The 21,938-nt window shown below is 52.8% G+C and overlaps 1 protein-coding gene across 2 annotated transcripts; it reads right to left on the bottom strand.

Moving 5' to 3' along the window:
* Positions 1–2,030: 2,030 nt before the first annotated feature.
* Ift27 (intraflagellar transport 27) lies at positions 2,031–16,270 on the bottom strand. 2 transcript variants are annotated; one of them, XM_075959994.1, is made up of 7 exons: positions 15,906–16,266; positions 10,435–10,514; positions 10,030–10,089; positions 8,977–9,036; positions 7,597–7,714; positions 6,656–6,765; positions 2,031–2,274 (listed from the first exon to the last, which is right to left on the bottom strand). In XM_075959994.1, exons 1-7 carry the CDS (start codon positions 15,937–15,939, stop codon positions 2,176–2,178), a joined length of 561 nt encoding a protein of 186 aa, XP_075816109.1. In that variant the 5' UTR covers positions 15,940–16,266; the 3' UTR covers positions 2,031–2,175. The 2 variants fall into 2 exon arrangements, with proteins under 2 accessions (XP_075816109.1, XP_075816110.1); XM_075959995.1 differs by lacking the exon at positions 10,030–10,089 and having other exon boundaries at positions 15,906–16,270.
* Positions 16,271–21,938: the final 5,668 nt, after the last annotated feature.

Below are 21,938 nucleotides of genomic sequence, written 5' to 3'. Positions count from 1 at the left end.
GTCAGGCACGTTCACTCATTATGCCTTAGATCAGCCAATTTGAAGCTTGTGAGTCTGTTCAAATCTCTTCCCAGGAAGGGGAGGGAAACGTGCACTCTTTCTTTCTCTCTCTGGGGTGCCATGGAAGGAGTGGCACACTCCCCAAGGTCCCCTCTCGGTTTGGTTTTATCTGCTGTATCCTCTGTGAATTTGGTGCATCTGTGCCCTTCAGTGGTGGGAGGCAGCCATGACCCTTCCAGCTGTTAGATGAACAGCCCCCCCACCCCTTTCCAGGTAGGACACAGCTTTTTCTCAGGGCCACCTGGCTTACACATAGCCTCTTTCCAAATGTCTCCATCAGGGCTCTCTGCAAGATCCCTGGTGCTTTTGGAAGCAGATGCCTCCCCCTGAGTCCCCAGAGAGGCAAACCAACTGCAGGGACACTTCCCAGGCTCCTGCAAGGGCACCAGCACCTAGCCTTCAGTTGGCACCAGCTCTGCAGCCTCTCTGGCCTCCAGCTGGGGAGCCCAGTGCCAGTACCTCTTACTGGCAGTGTTCTTAGCTGCAGTGCTCTCTGGGGGACTTCCCTCACTAGGTTCCGAGGATGAAGAGAGGTGGCATCATTAATTCCACTTTGGTCACCTTGATCTCACGGAAGGGTAGAGCGGGGAGCAGAGGTCAGAGGTGGCTGAGGGCAGCCACTGAGACAAGTGACCTTTAGGACATGGTTTCTGTGGCACAGGATCTCAGGGATAGATTCAGGGGCCCCACGAACCAGTTTTAGGATGATGGAAAATACTTCCTGTTCTTTCTTTGGTTGTACACTGAGGACCTGCCGTAGCCTGGATTGCTAGTGTCTAGACATGTGCCTGGCCTACATCGACCCTCAGTGGTGGTGTTTTGAAGAGACACAGTTAGTTGCCAGCCTGTAGTGGTCATAGCTGGTGCATGCTAAGGAGTCAGGACATGAGGAATGGAGATGTGAGGGTTTGGTGCTGGCTGCTGCTCTGTGCCCGGATGCCCTGCACACAGTTCTCTCTCCTTCCTGTGACCTTGGCAAGCAGCCTGACCTTCACCCTCTGCAGGCAGTGTGGCCTCCACAGTTCCTGCCAAGCTCAGGGGGAGGGAGGAGGGGAGTGGGGGAGCTGCTGGCTCTGGAGTTGAGCTTTCTGGCTCTGCTGCCCCTTGGCTGAGCTTAATTTTCTCCTTCCAGCTTGTCATTTGTAAAAGTGGGGTATTAACAGACTCCATACTGTAAGGACAGAATTGGTGGGTACATGTAATGCACTTAGCCCTGGAGAGACATGGTGGGTCACCAGCCGTAACCAGAGCCATTCCGCCATGGCCATTTTCACAAGGACACAGCAGGGGCTGTACGCCCCTAGTTGATATGATGCTCTCCCTAAATGTAGAGATCTGGAGACAAGGGGTGACCAAGTCCTGTGGGCCAGGGGGTCACTGGGGAAGTGGGGGTCCCCAGGAAAGAGTGACAATTCTAGGAGGCCTCAGGGGCCAGACTGTAGCCATAGCCCTGGTGTGGACAGGCCTTCATCGGGGAGCGAGAGGGTGAAGTGGTATTTCAGAAGAATGAATGTGGACACTACCAGCGTGGAAAGTGGTCCAGCTCAATGCAGAGGGAGGCGCAGCTGCCCAGCTTCTGAGTGGAGAGGCGGCCATTACAGGAAGTGGCCAGCTCTCGGGTGTCTGTGCACTCGGTTCCCAGCAGCATAGCTGGGAGAGGTGGCTGAACCCCAAGCTGAGCAGTGGGCATGAGGAGGGGTCACTGCTTCCCTTGGAACAGTAGTCCTCCCAAGGAGGCGTGGTATGGAGACCCTCCAGTCAGGGGTGCTTCTGTGTCCCAGTGCTGCGGTAGCTCACAGGTCCTGCCAAACCAGCCTTAGGTTTGCCTTCTCTACTGATGGCTTATCGGGGACCTGCAGAGCACGGAGGCCCTACACATGGAGGGCAGAAACGGGCCAGGGTTCCCTGTCACTGGCCAGTGCAGCAGTGGTTAAAGGCATAGCCCCAACTAAGAACAGAAGCAGCCGCTATTCATTTTCCTCATTTTATTGAAAGCTGTGGTGGATATTTGAGAAGTACCAGGCAAGTCCATCTTCTGTGTTCTGGAGAGATGAAGGTTTGCTGGGCTCACAGCAGCCCAGCCCAGCCATTCCTGTGGGACAGTCCACGCTACCCTCACACCAGGGTATGGAACATGTCCACCTTCTCCCGGTACAGCTGGTGGAACTGCTTGGCCAGACAGTGGAATGGGGCCTCATAATTGTCCATCTCCTTCTGTAAGAATTGAGAGGGGTGTGAATTTAGTCTGGAGAAGCTGGCCCCTACTCGAGGTATCTCTCCCTTCGCACTCCCGACACCTGGTGTCGAGGACAGCTGTTGTCACAGTGAAGATTTAAGGGGAAACAAAGCTAAAAGGAACACAGTGACAGCTGCGTGGCACGTGAGCCGTGCAGCCAGGGTCGAGGCTGAGGTCTAGCTGAAGAGCCTTCCTTGTGGCCACTAGGTTCTGTGTGGAGGACAAGAAGGTGAATCCACTTACTTAGCTCTGACAGAGGTTCAAAGGCCAAAGCAAAACAGCAGACAGACGTGCTCTAGGAGAGTCTGCCCACAGCCGCTCCAGGTGGGAAGAGGACTACAAAGGCAACAGGGCACAGCCCAGCCAGGAGAGGCACTGCACACACAAACCCCTCCCCGAGATGCCAGGCTGCAACAGGGACCTTCTACTCCAGGGTTAGTGACAGGCCCTCCAAGGGGTGGTCAGAGGGGCCATCAGAAGGAAGGGCACTAAGCCGGGCAGTGGTGGCGCACACCTTTAATCCCAGCACTCGGGAGGCAGAGGCAGGAAGATCTCTGTGAGTTCGAGGACAGCCTGGTCTACGAGAGCTAGTTCTAGGACAGGAACCAAAAGCTACGGAGAAACCCTGTCTCAAAAATCCATTGTTGTTTGCTTGCTTGCTTTTGTCTTTCCTGTCTCCCGAGTTTTTTTTTTTTTTAAACTGGACCTAACATTGCAACACCAGGGGCTTCAACACAGGAACCTGTCTCTCAGATAACTTTTATATGTTTTGTGAGATAAAGTCTCCTGTAACTTTGGCTGGCCTCAAACTCACTATAGCTAAGGCTGACTTTGTATTTCTGATCTCCCTGATTCTACCTCTGGAGTTTCGGGATTATAGGGTGTTCAACAGTGCTAATTCAGAGTGCTATGCACTAGATAAGCACTTTCCTGAGTTACATCCCTAGCCACCACCACCACCACCATCACCACCATCGTCACCATCATCTCTATCATCACCACCACCACCATCATCACTACCATCATCATCACCACCATCATCATCATTATTATCACCACCATCATCATCATCACCACCATTATCACCATAACCACCACCATCATCACCATCATTACCATTATCATCACTATCATCACCACTATCACCACCATCATCATCACCACCATCATCATCATTATCATCACTATAATCATCACCATCACCATGATCACCATTATTATCATCATCACCACCACCAACATCATCACCACCATCACCACCATCAGCATCACCATCGGCATTATCATCAGTTTAAGATAGGGTCTTGCTATGTAGTCCATGCTGGCCTTAAATACTTTATCTTCCCACTTCAGTCTCCTGAGCGGTAGAATTACAGGTACACACCACCACACCATCTAGGTATTTTTAAAAACAAAGTGGCAGAGAACCCATCACACTGCAGACAGGAGATGCAGCCAAGAGTGTACAAGGGCCTGTTGGAAAGCTTTTCCGTGGCTGGCAAAGGCACAGCAGAGCGTAATACAAGGCCCTGAAGTGTCCCTGATGGAATGGGAGGAATATCACAGAAGCTGGCGTGTCTGCACTTTACAGAGGAGTGATGAAACCAGAGGGTGGAGTGGCCCAGCTGGACAGCGCATCCTGATCTCAGGCTGGAGAGAACCGTACCAGTTCTGGGGGGAGAGCTGCCTGGACCCCACAGCGAGGGAGAAGCAAGTGCAACCAGGGGGAGCTGCTGGCCAAGAAAAACCAGGGCTCAATGCCAAGAGCGCACTGGGAGCCCAGCGAGCACCTGCTAAGCTCCCCCCCCCCCCCAGGCATGAGAGCCGAGTCAGCCTCACCTCTGCTTGTGTGGCCATCATGTCCCAGGCAGTCAATGTCACTGAAGAACACCCCCAAAGTGTCCTTAAGCGCTGAGTGGAAGGAGAGGGGGGCTAGGAAATCTTAAGGGAGGGCTTCTAGCTGAAGTCAGAAGCTCTCCATAGCACAAGCCGGGAGAACCCATCATTAAACTTAAGGAATTCAATGCCCAGGAGCCTCGGCAGACACCATGGAGTGCTTGGAAGTAGATGGAAATTGAACTATTTTCCAAATGCATTAAGGGGGCTGCCAGCAACAGAAGCCCTGTTAGCCAATGACTGATTATCATCTTGCTCACTTTGGACACTGACAGAGCAGGCTGTTGAGAGATGACGTCTGGGGTAGGCCCACACTAGCCCTTGGTTTACTTAGAATTGTCACCAAGAGCCCGCAAGCAGGTCCCGTGAGGAGGTGAAGGGTGCATACTCCTTCTGGAAGACCTGAAGTGCTCACGTTTCCCTGGACAGGGCTGCGTCCTGGTTTAGTGCTATTCTTCCTTAGCTGTGCAATGGGGAAGAGAAACACAACCTCTCTGGTCTGTCTGCTGACTGAGCAACAGAGACAGGAGCAGCTGCCTTTGTCGGGCACCTCCAGAACACAAAAGGTAATTTACACAATCAAATGGCAGGCAGGCAGGCCCCCAGCTGCCTGGGAGGGTGCTCCCCCCAACAGAGCAGTGAACTTGGCCTTGCCCTTGCATTCTATGCACAATCTTGCCTCAGCGATAAACAATGGGTTTGATTTCGGTCTAGAAAATTCTTTAATCTTTGTTCAAAGAAGTTCTTTTTGACTTTTTCGGGGGGCTTGAAATGCCAGACATGGAGGGATGTTTAAAAGGCAAAGGGCCATGGAGGTTCCTCCTCAAGGCTGCTGCACTTCGGGAGAAGCGAGGAGATGGGCTTGGCAGCATCTCAAACCACATTGGGTTATGTTCCTTTTTTAATTACAGCTTTCTTAACCGATCCGCCAGTGGCGCTCCTGTTAGCAGCAACTCAGGGGGGACTAGTTAACTCGCACAGTTAATACCAAGTGCCCAACCGCAGCCTCTTCAAGCAGGATTTATACGCATCCTTCTGACACCTGCACAGAGCTGACCAGTAGCCTTGGGTGACTGATGCGTTCGGACAGGTTTTAATTTCTGGGAAATATGGGTGTTGGGGGAGGAGATGGTGACTGATGAAGGCAGAGGGGGAGGGAACGGGGAGTTGTGGGTATGCAGCTCGCTGCTCACTTAAAGGTGCATGACACGGCATAGCCAGGGAGACCTGTGCAGTGCGAGCTCTCATTTTAACGCCATTAATCTCGGATTGTGATAACTGGACTCAAGGCAGGGGTAACATCCATCTCTGTACCAGCCACTGGCTCTAGGGTTTCGCAAGTAATAATAGCAAAAACACCATTTTAGGGAATCATTTCTGTTTTAAAAAGCTAGCAAGCACGCTGAGTGTCTACTCAGTTAGACTGGACATTGCGTTAAGTGTCTTACATTCCCGCATGTGACAATCAGCAAAGGGCAGGTTCTATCCCCATTTTACAGGTGAGGAGCCTGAGGCCCCATGGTAGACATCCCATTCCTGGAGGGGGGGTGCAGAGCCTGTTCAGCTCTAACACATGCCCTGAAGGCTATGCTTTGGCTGGGGAAGTGTGCCAGTGGGGGACACTAGAGGCACAGGCTGTTCTGTAGGTGTGACAGAGCCTGCGGCTGGAGGAGGTGACACCAGGGTACGCACTCCCCCACTGACTTCTTTGGGAAGCCAAAGTATTGGGCCTAGAGACCTCAAAGTTGGACCTCACACAACGGAGCCACTGCAGGTCTAACAGGACTCTTCAATGATGCTCCTGAGGGAGGGCTGTGGCTTCTGACGAGACACCGGTGTCCGGGCCATCTGCGTGCCTGTGGTGGGAGGCTCAGGACAGGTATGTGGTGTGGCCAGAAGCACGTGTCCGGAAGCCCTAACTTTTAACGCTCCAAATGTAAGAAGGTGTGCCACTGTGCTGGACAGCCCTGATGATGCCAGGGAACCATCTCTCACTGCAGGAGGGCTCTCACATCAGAGAAGATGCTAGATGTTCCTGTAGGATGGGAAGCTGGGGGACTGGGGTTTGGGTATACCCTGGTCATGTCGGTCTGGGCTAGTCAATTTTCACTCCAGTGCTGAACTGGGGACAGGACAACTCCTGTCTCACAGAGTTCTCAGGGAGGCTGCACTCAAACTGAGAGCCGACAGCGCTGTGTCCTTCAGTTCAAAGGTCAGGGAGATGGAACACCTTCCACTCCAAAGTCTTTCTGAAATGCGCACAGCCTTGCCTAGGGTGGGCTGTCTGCCCTGCTTCCTGGTGCCACGCAGAAGACTCTCACGATACACACTGACCATTCTGGGTGGAATGCAAGACTTAGATTTGCATCCGGGAGCAGAACCACTACACGCACCTGGGGTCATGAACAAATCGCCAGCACAGAGCTCCCCCAGATTAGTGGCTCAGAGGGTGGGGGTACTCACCACAGACGTTTCAAAGAATTCCAGGCCTTGACCCAGTGCCCACGCCTGGGCCTGCGCAGTATCCACTGTTCGTCGGCCAGCCAGGTCTGTCTTAGTCCCCACTAAAACACCTGCTCAAAAGGAATAGCCACAATATTGTGTTTTGAAGGGGCAGGATGGGAGGTCAGCTGCAGGGGGGGGGGTGTGACACATCAGGTGACAGAGCTGACCACTTGAGGGGGCATGTACCAGTAGGGAATGCCCCCAAGGGCCACAGAGGACAGGTTGGCTTCGCTGTGCACAAGCAGCTCAGAGTTCTCTCATGGCTTCAACTATATCTACGTTTCTCATCTCCTTGGGGCTGTAAGCGCCAGGCAGGCCTGGACCAAGTTCAGAAGAGCATTTGTGACAATTCCCAGCACATGGAACCAACATCAGACATGGTCATTAATGCTAATCTTGGGCCTGGGCTCGGAGTCAGGGACTCAGGTAATTGAGCTCCGTTCCCAGCTGCCTCAGCTGCGCTAATTTCTCAGCCCGTCTCTGGAGGCTGCTTTCCCCGGCCTCTAATGAGGAGAATTTGTTGATCTCACACAGGGATGAGAAAGAAACTGATTTAAGGCATGCAGAAGTGACAACAGAGCTGGAATGTAACTTGTGCCCTGCGTCCTGGGCAAAATGAGAGATTCCTCCCCGGAGTTCGCGTTCTGGAAACATCAATTCAGAATGCAGCACCCTTCCTTCTTATTATCCAGACTCTCACAACACTTCCTGGTGGGTGGCACTGTCTCCCCACCCCAGGCTTAGGGAGGCAGAGCAAGGGCACAGTGAAGGACGTTGAGGTCAAAGATTCAGAGATTCAGGCCCCTGTCCTATTCCCACAGCGGCGTGTGCAGTGACCTAAAGCCCTTGGGCTGAAGGACAGAGGCACTGCTGGGCAGGGGGCCCTCCGCAGTTCCTACCTGGAAGGAAGGTACCCGGAGTCTGGGCCCGCACCTTCTCCAGCCACTTGGTGCAGCTGTTGAAGGACTGCTCATTGGTCACATCGTAGACGAGACACAGGACGTTGGGGTTTTCCCACTAAGCAGGGGACAGGAGAACAGTTCAGGGATGTAACAGGGACGCTCGGATGCAGGGAAACCCGGCATTCAGGGAAGTGGATGAGGGGGGCTGTGAGCTGGGAAACTGTCACACTCACAGACAGCCACCGTCCAGCACAGAATGAACGGAGGCCAGGCTCAGTGGCACTCATGTGGGAGAGGCAAGCTGGAACCTGGGTGAGCAGTGACTGCCAGGCACCTCTCACTGGGGCCGCAAGTGCATCACTGCACTGCCCAGGGTAGGGCTGTCTGGGAGAGTCTTTGCAGCTGAAGAAAACACCTCAGAGAGGACGATAACTGGCCTTGGATGACAGGCTCAAGGGGTGGCCAGGAGTGGGGACAGGGCTGTTTTCCACCCAGGTGCCCACTCTTGTCCACTATGGTTCTACTAACTTACATATCATAGTTCTATGAGAGCCGCCACTACAAGGCTACAGTGTTCTCCCACACTATGGGCCACAAAGGGTGATGCCGGTATCCTCACTGTCTAGTCCCTGGATGTGTCTGCCCGCATCTTTTTCATAACGGTGGGCTTTTCACTTGGGGACTAGTGAAAACTTGGGACCACTTCTGGCTTCTCCCAGAGTGCTGCCATCAGCCCTAATCACCCTACACTAACACCTGGAGGGGGCTCTGTCACCCAGTGAAGAGTTGGGGTTCCATATGGACTGTCGGCCTAGGAGTCCTTAAATATCCTGCTGCCAGCCCATGATGGGGGTCACAGGATGCCCCTGCCTGGCTGTGGGTTCTCCCTCTGGTGCTCAGGCTCTGGTACCACCTCCCTATACAATTAGGCCCTGCTCTGACTGTGTGGGCCTGCAGAGTCCACTGTTCTGGAGAACTTGGCAGAACAAGGCCAATGGGATAACCTTTATTGGTGTGTGTAGGGGGCAGAGCCTCTTTTCTGGCTGTAGGCGTCCCTAGAGGGGAAGGAATCAGTGGTCCTGTACTGGGAGGTCAGGGAGGGCTGTAAGACCCCCCAGAAGGGACTGTTCAGAAATAGCAGGCTGGAGAGACAGATTCGTTTCTGGCACATTCCAGAGCAGGGCGTGGCCATATTGAGCAAGCAGGAACACCTACTTGTCAAGGGCCCAAAGCCCCAGCTGGGAGGGATGCCCCTCAGAGGATCCTGCCTGGCTACTTCTGATGGCCCAGAGTATCCCTTCGGGGAGTGCCACTGGAGGAAGGGCTGGGGAGAAGGGGGTGGTGGAGGTGGGCAGGAAGAAAGAACACACTACTTGCCAATTTATCCAGCATTTCAGAGAACAGCTCCTTGCCGGCAGAGTCAAAAATGAAGAGTTCCTGAGACCAGAAAAGTGCATCTCAGAAGGGGACACGGCAAGAGTCAAGGTTTCCCACCAGCTCTCTGTGGACGTGGCTCAACAGCAGACAGAGCAAACATGCCATGTGCATGGGTGCTTTCACACATGCTCTGCCTTCTCCGAGTCCCAGAGAGACGGCGAGCACAGTCCAGAGTGTCCGAAGGGCAGAGGCATAGCTCCCACCCACCTGGCATGGTGACCTGGCTCACCTTTCCCAACCCCAAGCACAAACATCGCAGGAGCAGCCTGACTGCCCACCTGGCGGCCCAGAACACTAAGCAGGCTGACAAGTGTTCCGGTGTCCAGAAGGCCACTCTGTACTCTGTTAACCAAATGGATTCTCAGATCACATAAGGATTCTTGATAAAGGAGGTCACGGAGGAAGCCTGGGGACGGTGCGTAAAGTAGGGCAGCCTGTCACCGCTCTACGATGTGTGAGCATGTACTCTGGATACAAGGCACCCAGCCTTCCCAGCCCAGGCAGAGACCATCCACAGTGCTGCTGCTCGAGCCAGCGAGTCCTCCGAGCTCCCTGAGCCCCCTCCTGGTGCAATCCCCTCTGCCTGGCTCTGAACCCCCGGCAGGCAGCGCTGTCTGCTCCATGACCTGCCCTGCACAGTGGCTCCAGTGTCAGCCTTTCTTGTGGTATCAGGGATGCCCGTGTCTTTCATTTTGCTCAGGGTTCTCCTTAAGGACCCGGTGAGTGCTACAGACCCTCTCTCTGGGAGCAGCTACACAAACATGGCATTGTGCCGTTCACCCTCAAGAGCTGTGGGGTCTCTGCAGGGATCCTGTTAAGAACTCAGACAAAAGATACCAAGTTCTTTTGGTAAGGCCTACATCCCAGTCCTCCTCTCCCTCCTCAGGCCCTCCCTCAAAGATGCCCTGTGTCATTGCTCCATGTCCCTTGCAGGGAGGGCCCCCTGGCCCACAGGAGCAGCCCCAAGCGCCCTGGCTTCAGGCCACCACTCACCACACTGTCATTTGTGTCAAGAACTGGCACTGTCTTCACCACCAAATCCACACCTGTTGTCTGCAGGGGACACCAAGATCATGGGCATTAGGGGGCCCCCGCAGTGGGGTGGCCCAGAACAAGGCAAGACCCCACCTCCCTGCAGAGAAATCCCAGCCAAGCAGAAGTCAGAGGCCCTGGCCACCTCCCACTGGGAGTGGGAGGTGTGGCATCCTGGCCAGTCCCCTCGGGACACAGTCCTTTACTGGTGGCCAGTGGAAACTGGATCTCCATGTCACCATTTCCCTGTCCTTTCTTCGGCCTCTTAGGACATTGCTTGGGGTTTTTGCTAAGTCATTCTCTCATGGTTAACGGTCATGTTTCTTTACATTGTGACCAGGTGGGGACTCTCCAGCCCCAGCTTACCAGAGTGTAGTTCTTCTGGAAATGGGTCCCGTCGCTGCGGAACATCTGCACCAGGGCTGTCTTGCCTACAGCTGGATCTCCTGAAGCCAGAGCAGAGGGACAGATATCACTCGGGTCCCATCAGGCACCAGAGCCTCCTCCTACTCTAGAGGGCTTGACATGAAAGCAGAAACTTCGCTGAGTTTTTCAGAGCGTATGTCTGCAGCTCTTGCGATAAGCAGGGAGGTAGCCAGCAGGGTAACTGGTCCAGGAGGCCCATCTTGAGAGCTTACCAAGGCCAGACTACATCTCTATACACCTCACAGCCCTGTCAACCAGAATGACCTAGCAGGTAACAGGGGTTAAGGAGGGCTCCTGAGCCCTGGCAACAGAAGTGACACTCTTCCACCAAAGCACACCCCATGGGAAAACCTGTCACTTTCAAACTCCAATTTACTCTAGAGTCTGGCCAGCAAAAGGAGTGAGAAGCCAGCTCGTGACCTCACCTGGCCGAGCCACTGCCTGCGTTCTCATCTACACTGACGGTAAAGATGTCCAGAGGTTGCCTTTGCTCTGTGAAAGCTCATTTTCTTCTGCTCATTTATTAACATTTCTTCTTTTATTTTATATACTGATCAGTTTCCCCTCCTTCCTCTCCTTCTCCCCCCTCACTCTCATCTACCCCCTCCCTATCTACCAACTTCTCTGTCTCCACTCAGAAAGGAGCAGGCCTCCCATGGCTTGAGCACAGCAAGGCACATCACGCTGAGGTAGGACCGAGCTCCTCCCACAAGGTGATCCAGCATGGAGAACAGATTCCTAAAATCCTGCTAAGCGCCAGGGACAGGCCCTGATTTCACTTCTAGGAGCCTGACAAACAGACCAAGCTACACAACTGTCACACACATGCAAAGGGTCTAGGTCGGCTCCATGCAGGCTCCCTAACTGTTGGTCCAGAGTCCATGTGCTCCTACAATCTTAGGTCACCTGTCTCTGTTGCTTCCTCCATCATGACCTTGGTGAAAACTAATTTTTTTTTCCAAGACAGGGTTTCTCTGTGTAGTCCTGGCTGCCCTGGAACTCACTTTGTAGGCCAGGCTGGCCTCGAACTCACTGAGATCTGCCTGTCTTTGCCTCCCAAGTACTGACATTAAAGGCGTGCACCATCATCACCCAGCGAAAACCCATTTTCAAGTGACGTACTTCATTTCATTGTGGTAGGTGAATGCTGAGTCATGGGAACACCCCCCCCCCCCCCACATCCGCAGTCATATCCTATAGCCACTTGGCCCAGCTGGGCTGAGCCCTTCTCAGTCCTTGTTCAAGCAGCTCCAGGAACTCACACATCATAAAGGTTCCTCGTCAGTTTTCAGGCCTAGGTCTGAGTCTTTTGCATGATAAAAGGGAGTGGTTTCATAGCGAGTTCTTCCGGTGCTGTCATAGGGACGGCTCAGGGTGCCTTGCCCCCTCCAGATATGGCTGTTTCACATGTGCAGGGTTATCATTCCCATTGCCCAGGTATTACCGGGCACCTGCTTTCTGCGTGCTCACGTCCCTGACCCTCAGGGACGTCACCAGCACCCAATCTCTGTCTTCAGTCCCTTTCACAGTGGCTTCCTCTGTCTGCCTTCTCCAGCCTGCAGTTCTGGACACTGTTCCCCTTTGACTCCTCCCACCTGTCATTTTCTCTCGTGAGACAACTACATGACAACTGGTGTCTCGAGGTAGAGACTTCTGCTAGGGCCGAGTGAGCCATTCAGGACTTGATTTCCTGCCATGGGTAGTCCTCTCCTCATAGCCTCTTCCCTCTCATGCCTTCCCTCCCGTGTTGCACCCCCTACTGAAGTCACAGGTGAAGACAGATCGTAGAGGCGAGGTACCCCTCTAGGATTTTTATGCTGCCTTGGTTTACTAGGCTGGTCTGGCTGAGCATCCCAAATGCTACCTCGAGGCTCTTTGCACCATGGCCTCTCAGGGTCTGTGGGTCCCACCTACCCCAGGGCAGATAGTCTAGCAATTCTTCCCCATGCCTTGTTGATATCCCAGAAGGTAGTCAGTCACTAGCCTGACTCCCATTCTGTTCCTAAACCTGGGAGGAAATTGGCTCTTTCTCCCTGGGAAATTCCCCCACAGATTGGTTTTGGTTGATTTCGTGAGTCTTTCTGCTGACTGCCAGTCACCAGGGCTGGCAGCGAAGTTCCTGTGTGGGCTAGGAGGGATCGGAGCACAGGGAGGCGGGGGAGCTGATAAACACATTCTCAGAGCAACAGGATGACAAGTGAAAAGGCAGACAATGCAGCTGAGAAGCAGGGCATCCGAGGAAAGGAACATGAGAAACCTCGAGAGCCTGTGAGTCCACGTGGCTGCAGGGTGCGGGATTCCCCGAAGCCATGGCCATTGTGGGGCTTCCACTGTCTTCTGCATTTTGCTTGCCCACAGCCAAGCCCATATCTCACCACAGACCTGAGTTGACCTCTCCGTCTACCCCAGTCTTCCTGCTCACCACACCACCACGTATCCAGCCTCCTTGTCCCAGGTTATGAACACCACCACCTCCTGCATCCCACTGTCTTCTTCCTGGCTCTTCTATTCTGGGCTGTCTCTCAAGCCTACCCCCACCACCCACAGCCATCCCAGGAGCCCACACATCATCCGCAGGACTGGGAGCTCCCTCTTTGAGCTTTTCTCTGCTCAGCCCTGGAGACGATGATCCCCGCACCTGACTACCCCAGTGTCCTTGCATCCGATAGGCTGCTTTGCCACCTACGTGACAGTCACCAGGACACAGGTCCCACATTTGGCTTGAACCTGCTGTGAGGTCTCAAAACACAGTAATGGGCTGGGGGCACCTGACTCTGAAGCTGAGCTGAGTTCCCTGCCAGGGGAAACAGGTCCTGGTGACAAGGTGGCATGTGGTGACATTGCCCTAGGGTTGATGAAACTGAATGCTGTGCCAGCCAGGCAGTGTCCCTCCCCAGAGGCCTGCACCTAGCTCCGCGGGGTCCTTCCAACCCTGCACCACCGCTGTGTGTTGCAGAACTTCTGCTGGTTGGCAGTCTTCACATGTCCAGAGCTGATTCTGCCATTACTGTTCCTCGACTCTCCTTGCCGCCAACTGCATCCCAACCCCAGCAGGGTCACAGAACAGAACGGCCCCGAGTCCCCGCCTTCACCCACAGCAGGCATCCACAGCTCTCTTTGGTCAACTTCTAGCTGACCATCCAACCATCTCCAATGGTCCCTTATAGGAAATCTGGACGTATGTACAATGCTTGTCCTTTTGTTCCCTGGACATGTTCCAGTCCCCTCTCCAATCCAAGTCCAAAATCCTATCCTTTCTAGGCAGATCTCAATTGGCTTCTTGTGTGGCCTCTGAGGTCATCTGTCCCTCTGCTGTCTTTACCAAGGTGGCTATCCTACCAGATTCGCAGCAATAGAACAGATGCCTACGCTCCAGGGAAGCATGACTATTGTCCCACATCCCAAGAGATTCATCACCAAAGGGGCAAAGATGTGGGGCCAGACCCCAGCTCCACACTAACTGTGTGATATTAGGTCAGGTAGTTACGCTCTCTGTGCCTCCTTTATTACATCTGTAAAATAGGCTAACAATGAACTTCATAGAATTGCTACAGTGTTAATAAGCAAGTGTGTCCCCTGCCTGATACACAGTGTTGTTTGTTAAACAGATGAAACACAGGAGCCTGGCCACTGTGCCATTTTATCTCCCGCCATCTCAAGCCACAGAAGCTGTAGACTGAGGACCAGGTTGGGGTGGAGGCCAGGAGCCACTGCTGACTTTGGCTGGGCTGGAAGCATGTGGCAGGCGCAGTACCTGGGTCTGGACCCAGGGCAAGCAGCTTCATAGTATGGGTCTTGCCTGCCTCATCTTACATGAGGATGACCGAGGGCTGGCTGGTGGCTGTGAGGACTCGCAAGAGACTTGCACCGAGGGTGTGACATGGGGTCGGCACATAGCAAGTCTCAGGAGAGTGGCTTATGACAAGAGCTTCTTGGTTTTTGAGAGCTCACCAGCTAAAGAGAAATGAGCAAAGAACAGCAGGCTGAGCCGCCCCCACTTAAAAAAAGAAAGTTAACTTTAGAAAAATGAAGATGTCCCCAACTTACCCGTGCAGAAGCTGTACACTGTCCAAGGCAACAGAGCTGGGGAGAAGACTGACCAACATCCTTTTGTTACACAACACTGCCTCCTCTGGCTCTCTGAGAACTGGAGGTACTCTGGAGAGCCAGGGTTCCTTCTGCTGCAATAGGGCCTGAGTCAGGGCTGTCCCTCATCTTTCTGTGTGACCCTTTTTATTTTCAAATTAGAAAAGTCATCTCAGTCTGTAGAATAAAGATCCAAAGACACTCCCCCACCCCCATGTTAACTTCTTGATTACAGAGAAGAATCATGGGCTGGGTGTGTCAGGGTAATTAATTAAGGGAGAGGCCGCCCCTAAAGGTGGGTGGCACCATTTTACACGCTGGAGCCCCCACTGGAGAAAAAGGGGACAGTGTACTGAGCAGCAGTGCTCATGGCTCTGCTTCCTGACTGGACGCAATGTGACCGGCCAGTCACTGGCCTTGCCACTGTGCCTTCCTCACCATGATGGACTGTCCCCCGGAACCATGAGCCCCAATAAGCTCTTCGTCCTTTAAGATGCTGCCCATCAAGTTTGTTGTCAAAACAAGAAAAGTAGCCAACCCGACCAACCCAAGAACAGAGATCTGGAGTCAGGCGGATCTGGGAATTCTGTGTATGATCTTCACTAGGGGTTCATCCCAGTAACCCTAATACTCAGTGGTCATATCAGGACCACAGGGAAACTACCCCGCTGTGCTGTGGTAGTGAATGAAATACAGGTGCCTACGAGGTTGCTGTTAACCAGTCTACAAGTGAAGCAAACGGTCTTCTCAATGTTCGGACTGACCCGAGGCAAACCCACAGGTGCGGTACCACGAACCTGCTCACTCTGCACGGATCTAGTTAATACTCTTCCATGCTAGAGGCAATGCGCAGGCTATTTCCATGCCGGTCAACAATAACAAGATTCTTACTTTTCTTACTTCCGGGGAAACTCCAAGTCCATATACTCTCAGCTTGGCAGCACTGTAACCCACTTCACTCCACCCCACCCACCGTCTTCCTGGTTATGGGGGGAGGGGTCAGCGTAAATGATGGGAACTTTGTGAGGCCAGCGTCACTGACACCTAGCTTTGGAGTACAGTCTGTGTTTGTACTATAAGTCTACTTGGTGATAGTGGCCTCAAAATATGACAGGGAAACAGGGAACACAACAGCTACAAGTGTGTCGGAGGGGAGAGGGAATAATTCCCCCCCCCCCCCCCCCCCGCTTTCTGAATTCTGTCTGTTGGTCACTGCAGGCATTCCTATGGGAGACAGACATTGGACGCAATCGTGAACCAAAACTGCCTGAGTTAGGACGGCTCAGGCCCCCAGGAACACACGTTCGAGCGTTTTTACTACTCACCTGCCAGGATGCATTTGGCTGCTAGCTTCACCATGGTAACCAGGCACTAGCAGGGATGGAGTTGGGGGTGAAAGAGGGTTTGGGTTGGGGGCAGCTGATCCCAGGGCCTGAGACCGCGATGGTTGGAGGCACGGGCGCTAGGGTTGGGTGGACATTGGGCCTCAAGGTCCCAGGCAGCCTGCAAGAGGTGCTGGCGGGGCGGGGTGGAGCGGAACCCGCTCCTAGCCCAGCCTTCAAGTCCAGGCCCCTGCCGTAGAGTTGGGACACAAACGACTAGTCCCACTGGTCCCAAGAGTCGCGCCAAACAGGCTCCAGGCAACCATCACCAATCCGCCTCCTCCCTCCGATTGGTTGCTGTTAAACGCTCGGCGGCTTTCGAGACCCAATAGAAGAAGGAGGTGGGGAAAACCGTCCTCCTTCGCCGTACGACGCGGACAGAGGTTTCTGCCTTTAACTGCTCTCGGCTTGGCCAATGGCTTCAGATGATGTCAATCACCGCTGCACGCCTCCGAGGATGCAGCTGGAGGCGGGTATTAGTGAAGCTTTCTGATTGGCCAGAGCATGGCTTGAACCATCACGAAGAGTCCAGGGTTCTCTTCACCCCTGTCTTCCTGGGAATGGGTTCGCCCACCTGGGGCGGGGCGACGCCGCTAGAGCGGCGCCTGAGCAGTGGAGGAAGCCGCAGTCTCGAGAGCCCGGGCCTTATGGTTCCTACCTCCGACCCCAGGTTCAACGGAGCATCCACAGATCTAGCCCCTGTCTTATGTCCAGAAACAAAATGTCATCTTTGAAGCCCAAGTGTGTTATGCGCCTTAAAACTCGAATTAGCGGGAAGGGCAGGATGCGGAGTGTTGAGGAAGAAGTTACAGTGTAGGTAAGAGTAGGAAGGCCCGCAGTGCTTTAAACGGGGCGACTGCGGACAGCACCGTTGCCTTTCACCTTCCAGAAGCAGGACAGGAGGAGGAATGTTCACAAAGATATGATAAATGTTTGGGTAGAGACGTTTGCCCGGATGGAAAGGCATACAATGTATACATATGTAAATACAGATTTGTTATAATGTATCGGTTAAACTAAATTAAAATATAAAATCTAAATCAGGCGCGATTTGAACGGATGGGAGAACTTGCCAACTTTACTGAGCGGATTTGTACTTCTCAGTCTGCTTGCTTGCTTCCTCTGTTGTGAATAAAAGGATGCCATCCCGATGTTGCCCCTCATGAGGGGAGGATTGGTAAACTCCATCTGGTTTTCCTGGGAGCCTCTCTTGCTTTGTCACCAAGAGTTAGGGTATGACTGGGCACGTCACCTCACCTCCAGACCTCAGAAGTAGATAGAAACCAAGAAACAAGCAAGTGTCCGTGTATTGGGCTTTTGTTGCTAGTACAAAACACCAGAGAGAAACAATTTACACCAGGAAAGGTTTAGCCTGGTCATTTGGTTGAACATCATAACCAGGGTAGCATATAAGCATATAGCCCCTCATGTTGAGAGAGGGAGAAAGTGATCCAACGATGTGCCCCAAAGACATGCTCTCTTTCAACTAGATTCCATTTTCCAGGACCCAGTCACCACCCAGTGGCCCATCACATTAGGTACCCACCAATGGATGGATCCCCTGATGAAGTCAGAGCTCGGGTCATCTAGTCACTTCCCCTAAAAGCCTTAGTTCCGATCCCTAGGCTCTGAACACACAAGTCTTTGTGGCGGTAGTGGTAGGGGAGGCGTGTATCCACGCATCCATCCCATCATGGTTCTGCACCCCACTGCTTTCTCATTTTCGCTGGGTCCCAGGGTGATGGCTAATACTTAGAAGGGGAAGATCTGTCTCTCTGGAAAGGGGCCTGTGCCATGAGGAGCTCTTGGAGTTATCACTTCCTGAGAGCTACCCAGGCTCCCGTATGAAACTCCTATGAACTCATTGGTTTGTCGTGCTGGCTGTGGGTAGGGTTGTTTACTGGTCTGTCTGTCCTGTCTGGTGGAGACGCATGTCTCCTGGAAAATTCACGTAGCACCTTCTTTGAGGAATTCATCCTACATATATGTAGAGAGTAGTTATAAAGCATGGAGTAGTGACTGGGGCGCAGTCACTCAGCCCAGCTGGGAGGCAGGCAATTAAGGAGATAATCCATAGTTATTTGGGGGATTTGGGGGAGGACCAGCAGGTCCCCCTATGTTGTGACTCATGTGACCACAGGGCGATTTCAATGCATATTTCTATTTGAGCCCCAACTCTTAGGCAGTGCCAGGGTTGCTTTATTTTTGTTTGGGCATTGTACTGTTCCTCCAATGCCTCGAGAACATTCCTACCTCAGGATCTTTGTGCTTAATATTTCTAGCATGGTTGTAAGACTCTGTCTCTCAGCGACTTTCAGATTGCTGTCCCAGTGGCATGTCCCTAGGTATCCATACCTAGGCATTCATTTGAAAGACTCTCCTTCCATCTGGCTGCCTATCTCCTTCCTTACTGTACTGTCTTCCTGGCTCTGGCCACAGGTGGGAAGGAGGTGCCATGGGGCTTTATAGAATTTTCCACTTGAAGGTCATCTTCCTGAGAAAAGACAAAATATTTTTGGGCTCTTGCCCCTAGGACAATCTCCAGCATGGTGAGATACTCAGTAGGGTTTTTTTTTTTGTGGGGGTTTTGAGACAGAGTTTCTCTGTATCTTTGGAGCCTGCCCTGGAACTCACTTTGTAGACCAGGCTGGCCTTGAAGTCACAGAGATCCACCTGCCTCTGCCTCCCAAGTGCTAGGATCAAAGGTGTGCCACCGCCACCACCTGGTTTCAGTGGGTGTTTTTAAGGAGATAGATCTCATAGGAATTACCCTTCTGGTAATTAGATGAGCACTGGTTGTTTATCTTATTTATTCTTTATTGTTTGTGATATTGGGGCTTGAATCCAAGGCTTCGTGCCTACTAGAAGGGCTCCACCACTGAGCCACAGCCCTAGCCAACAAGCCCCCATTCATGGGCACAGGTCCTCACCCAGATAATGTTGCCACTGGGAAGGGTACAGCAATCACTCCCATGGGGGTAGTTTGGTCCTGGTTCCTCCCTCCCCCCTGACTGCACTCTAAGCTGGAGCTGAATTCTCTGCTAAACAGGAAGGGTTAACCGTGCTGCTCCCAAGGCTGGCTGCCGCTGCTGAAGTGAGGGCTTTGCATGGAGAGCTCTTCTTGAGAGTGGATCATAGAGGCAGCTGCTGGCACTTTGTTCCCAGGGACCTTCGGATCATTCTGGGGTCACTGAACTCCTGACAGCCTAGACAGCAGCATGCATGAGCTGCAGCATAAAGCCACTGACAGCTGCCATACTCTGTGCAAGAGGCCTGGGCTGATCAGGCCCACTGCATAGTCCAGGCTCCTCCATCAACACACTGTGAACAGCCCCGGGGCCTCCCTCGGTCTGCATGACCCTGGAGCCCCATCGAATACATAATGTAGTAGCAAAATTGTTGGGCACAAGACAGACCCTTGTGGGGAGGGGATGCATATGGAGGGGTACCTTGTACAGTTTAGACTGGGCCCTGGGAAGAATGACTTCTCTTTTACTCTGATGCATGCATGTCTAGGGTAGTGCTGAGCAGAGAGCGCCAGGATTCTGTGCGTCTTGTGGGTGTAGATCAGGGCTTTCCCTAGGCACAGCTGATATTTTAATATGGGCAATTTTTGTTTGGCGTGGGGAGTGACCATGCACTTTGTGAGATTATTTTTCTTTCCCCAGCATCTCTGGCCCACTAGCTGTCCAATCATCACTCTCTGCAGACAGCAGCAAAAAGTCCCCAGATATGGTCAAATATCCCCCTTGGGGTCAAGCTCTTCCATAAACAGGAACCACAGACTTAGGGTTTAAAATGGAAATCCAAGGTCTTGGGACCAGACTGCCCAGCTTTGATTTCTCCCTGCTTGCCCCTCAAGTCTTGGCAGCTCAGTTGTTATCCTACCTGCTCCCACGACAATACATACAACGGGGAAGCTCGTAAACACTAGCTCTGACACACAGCCTGGGACGTGGTGAGTCCCCCGGGTGTTACATGAGGCTGCAGCCGTGCCCCGCTTTACAATTGGCTGTAAGGCAAGGCTCCACATCTGGTGTGAAACTTCCTGTGGCCGTGACCTTTGAGGTTTGTGTGCCTGCCACTCGAGCGGGCCTGCTTGTTTGTGTCTCTGCTGCTGCAATACTTGGCTTGTGGACATCTCAATAAAGCGCAGAAACTGCGGGACTGACTCACCTCCCCTGTGTTCTGAATGCAGAGTGGAAGAGCCCAGAACTGTGTGCTGTGCCGGCCAGGCAGGCTGCCATGTGCTGATTTGGTCAGCAGGGGGAGGCAGTCGCTGGGGAAAATGCCAGCCACAGGCAGGTGCCAAGCACTCTTGGCTTTTCATGGACTTCGGGGATTCTTTTGTTCAAAGTTGAGCAAATCACCGCTCCAGAGTCCCTCAAGGCCTTCTTTAACGGCCCTTTGGCAGCTCATCTGTGAACGCCGAGAGGTGCTCTTCCAGAACGGTCTAGGTTCAGTGTGTCTTGTCCTTTCCTGGGTGGATGGGGCACTAGGAAGCTGGTGATGGGTGGATAACTCAATCGGCTCTCCCTGGAGGCTCATGGCTTAGAGCACACCCAGAGCTTGCCCTCTTTCTGTGCTCTGTACATGAAGCTTGTGTGGCTGTGTTCAGAGGGTTCGAATAGCACAGATGGCTTGGTTTGACAGAGACCAAATTCCACAAGAACAAGGTAAGCTGCTCTTTAGGGCTTTCCCCCATCTACCTTTGTGATACCCTCACCTCCCATAATGCCTTGGGAATGGAGGACCCACCACCCTGCCCAGACTGGCCATTGCCCATTGCCTACAACTACTTGGACGCTATCTTAGCCTGTTCTTCTGTGCCCTAAAAACAGCACAAACCCCCGTTCTCTCAAGCTTTCTTAATCTCTGCTGTTGACTTCTTCTGTCCCATTTCCATTCAGCGGCCAGTGCCATCCTTAGACATTTTTAGGGCCAGCGAGATGGCTGGGAAGGTAAAGGCACTTGCTGCTAAGCCTGGTGATATTGAGTTTGATCTCTGGGATCCATATGGTGGGAGGAGAGAACCACCTTCCTCCATAGACTGTCTTCTGTCCTCTCTGCAGGTGCCTCATGGTACATGTCTCAGTGTTTCGCTCTGGCCTTGTCAGCTTCCAGCTTCCTGGGACCAGCAGACTCGACCGTGCCTGTGCTGCTCCAGGGCCTTTACCCCCTCTGTCTTGGAGTTGGGGATGACTGGAGCCTCCAGAAAATTCCAGAGCTCTTCATCTATGAGATCCCACGATAACATCTGCCCCTTTCTGTACAAGGAACTAGTGAGACAGAAGGCCCTTCAAACCTCCCAGCTTACATCTTCTGAGTGAAGTGCCCCAAAGGGATGGCTCTGGCTCTCCCATTCTCTTACCCTTCACCTACCCACCTGCCTTTTTAGGAGGTTTAAAAACTCCTAAGATCTGATCTGGTAGAAACAAAACATTTGGGCTCCTGCAAAGCTAATGAGCAGGTGCCAAACGGGGTGACATCTTGGCCTCATTTGAGTTCCTGCTATAGATTGGCACAGCCATTTGCCAGAGGACAAGGAGGTTCTGAGAAGCTTGTCAGCTGACAAACAAACCAGAGGTCAGACATTAGTGTTCAGAACTGCCCCCAATCCTGACTCTCTCAGCTTGGAGAGCCTCCTTCTCCTTCTCTGTAGGAAGAAAGCGATCACAGGGCCTACCCTGGAGAAATGCACTTGTCACGGTGACCCAGTCGACTCCAGACTGGTGCCACCTGTGACCATGACTCTAGAGGGCTCTGTTTTTTAAAATAATGAATAAGCAAACGGGTAAATTGATAACCTGAATGCTCTCTCCTCTCGAAAAACAGGAAGCTTCCTTTGCAAGAATCATGAGACCCATAGCAAGGCAATGTCTTTTAAGCCAAAATAAAGTACCAAAGGAAGTCATTTAGCGGAACTGGGTGTCTCTGTAGCATCTACATTCTGAAAGGATCCCTCTAAGAGTGGCC

This window comes from Microtus pennsylvanicus, chromosome 2 (assembly GCF_037038515.1).
Source record: "Microtus pennsylvanicus isolate mMicPen1 chromosome 2, mMicPen1.hap1, whole genome shotgun sequence".
Taxonomy (NCBI): Eukaryota; Metazoa; Chordata; class Mammalia; order Rodentia; family Cricetidae; genus Microtus; species Microtus pennsylvanicus.
The sequence above is the reverse complement of the archived record's forward strand: the minus strand, read 5'-3'. Positions and strand labels throughout refer to the sequence as shown.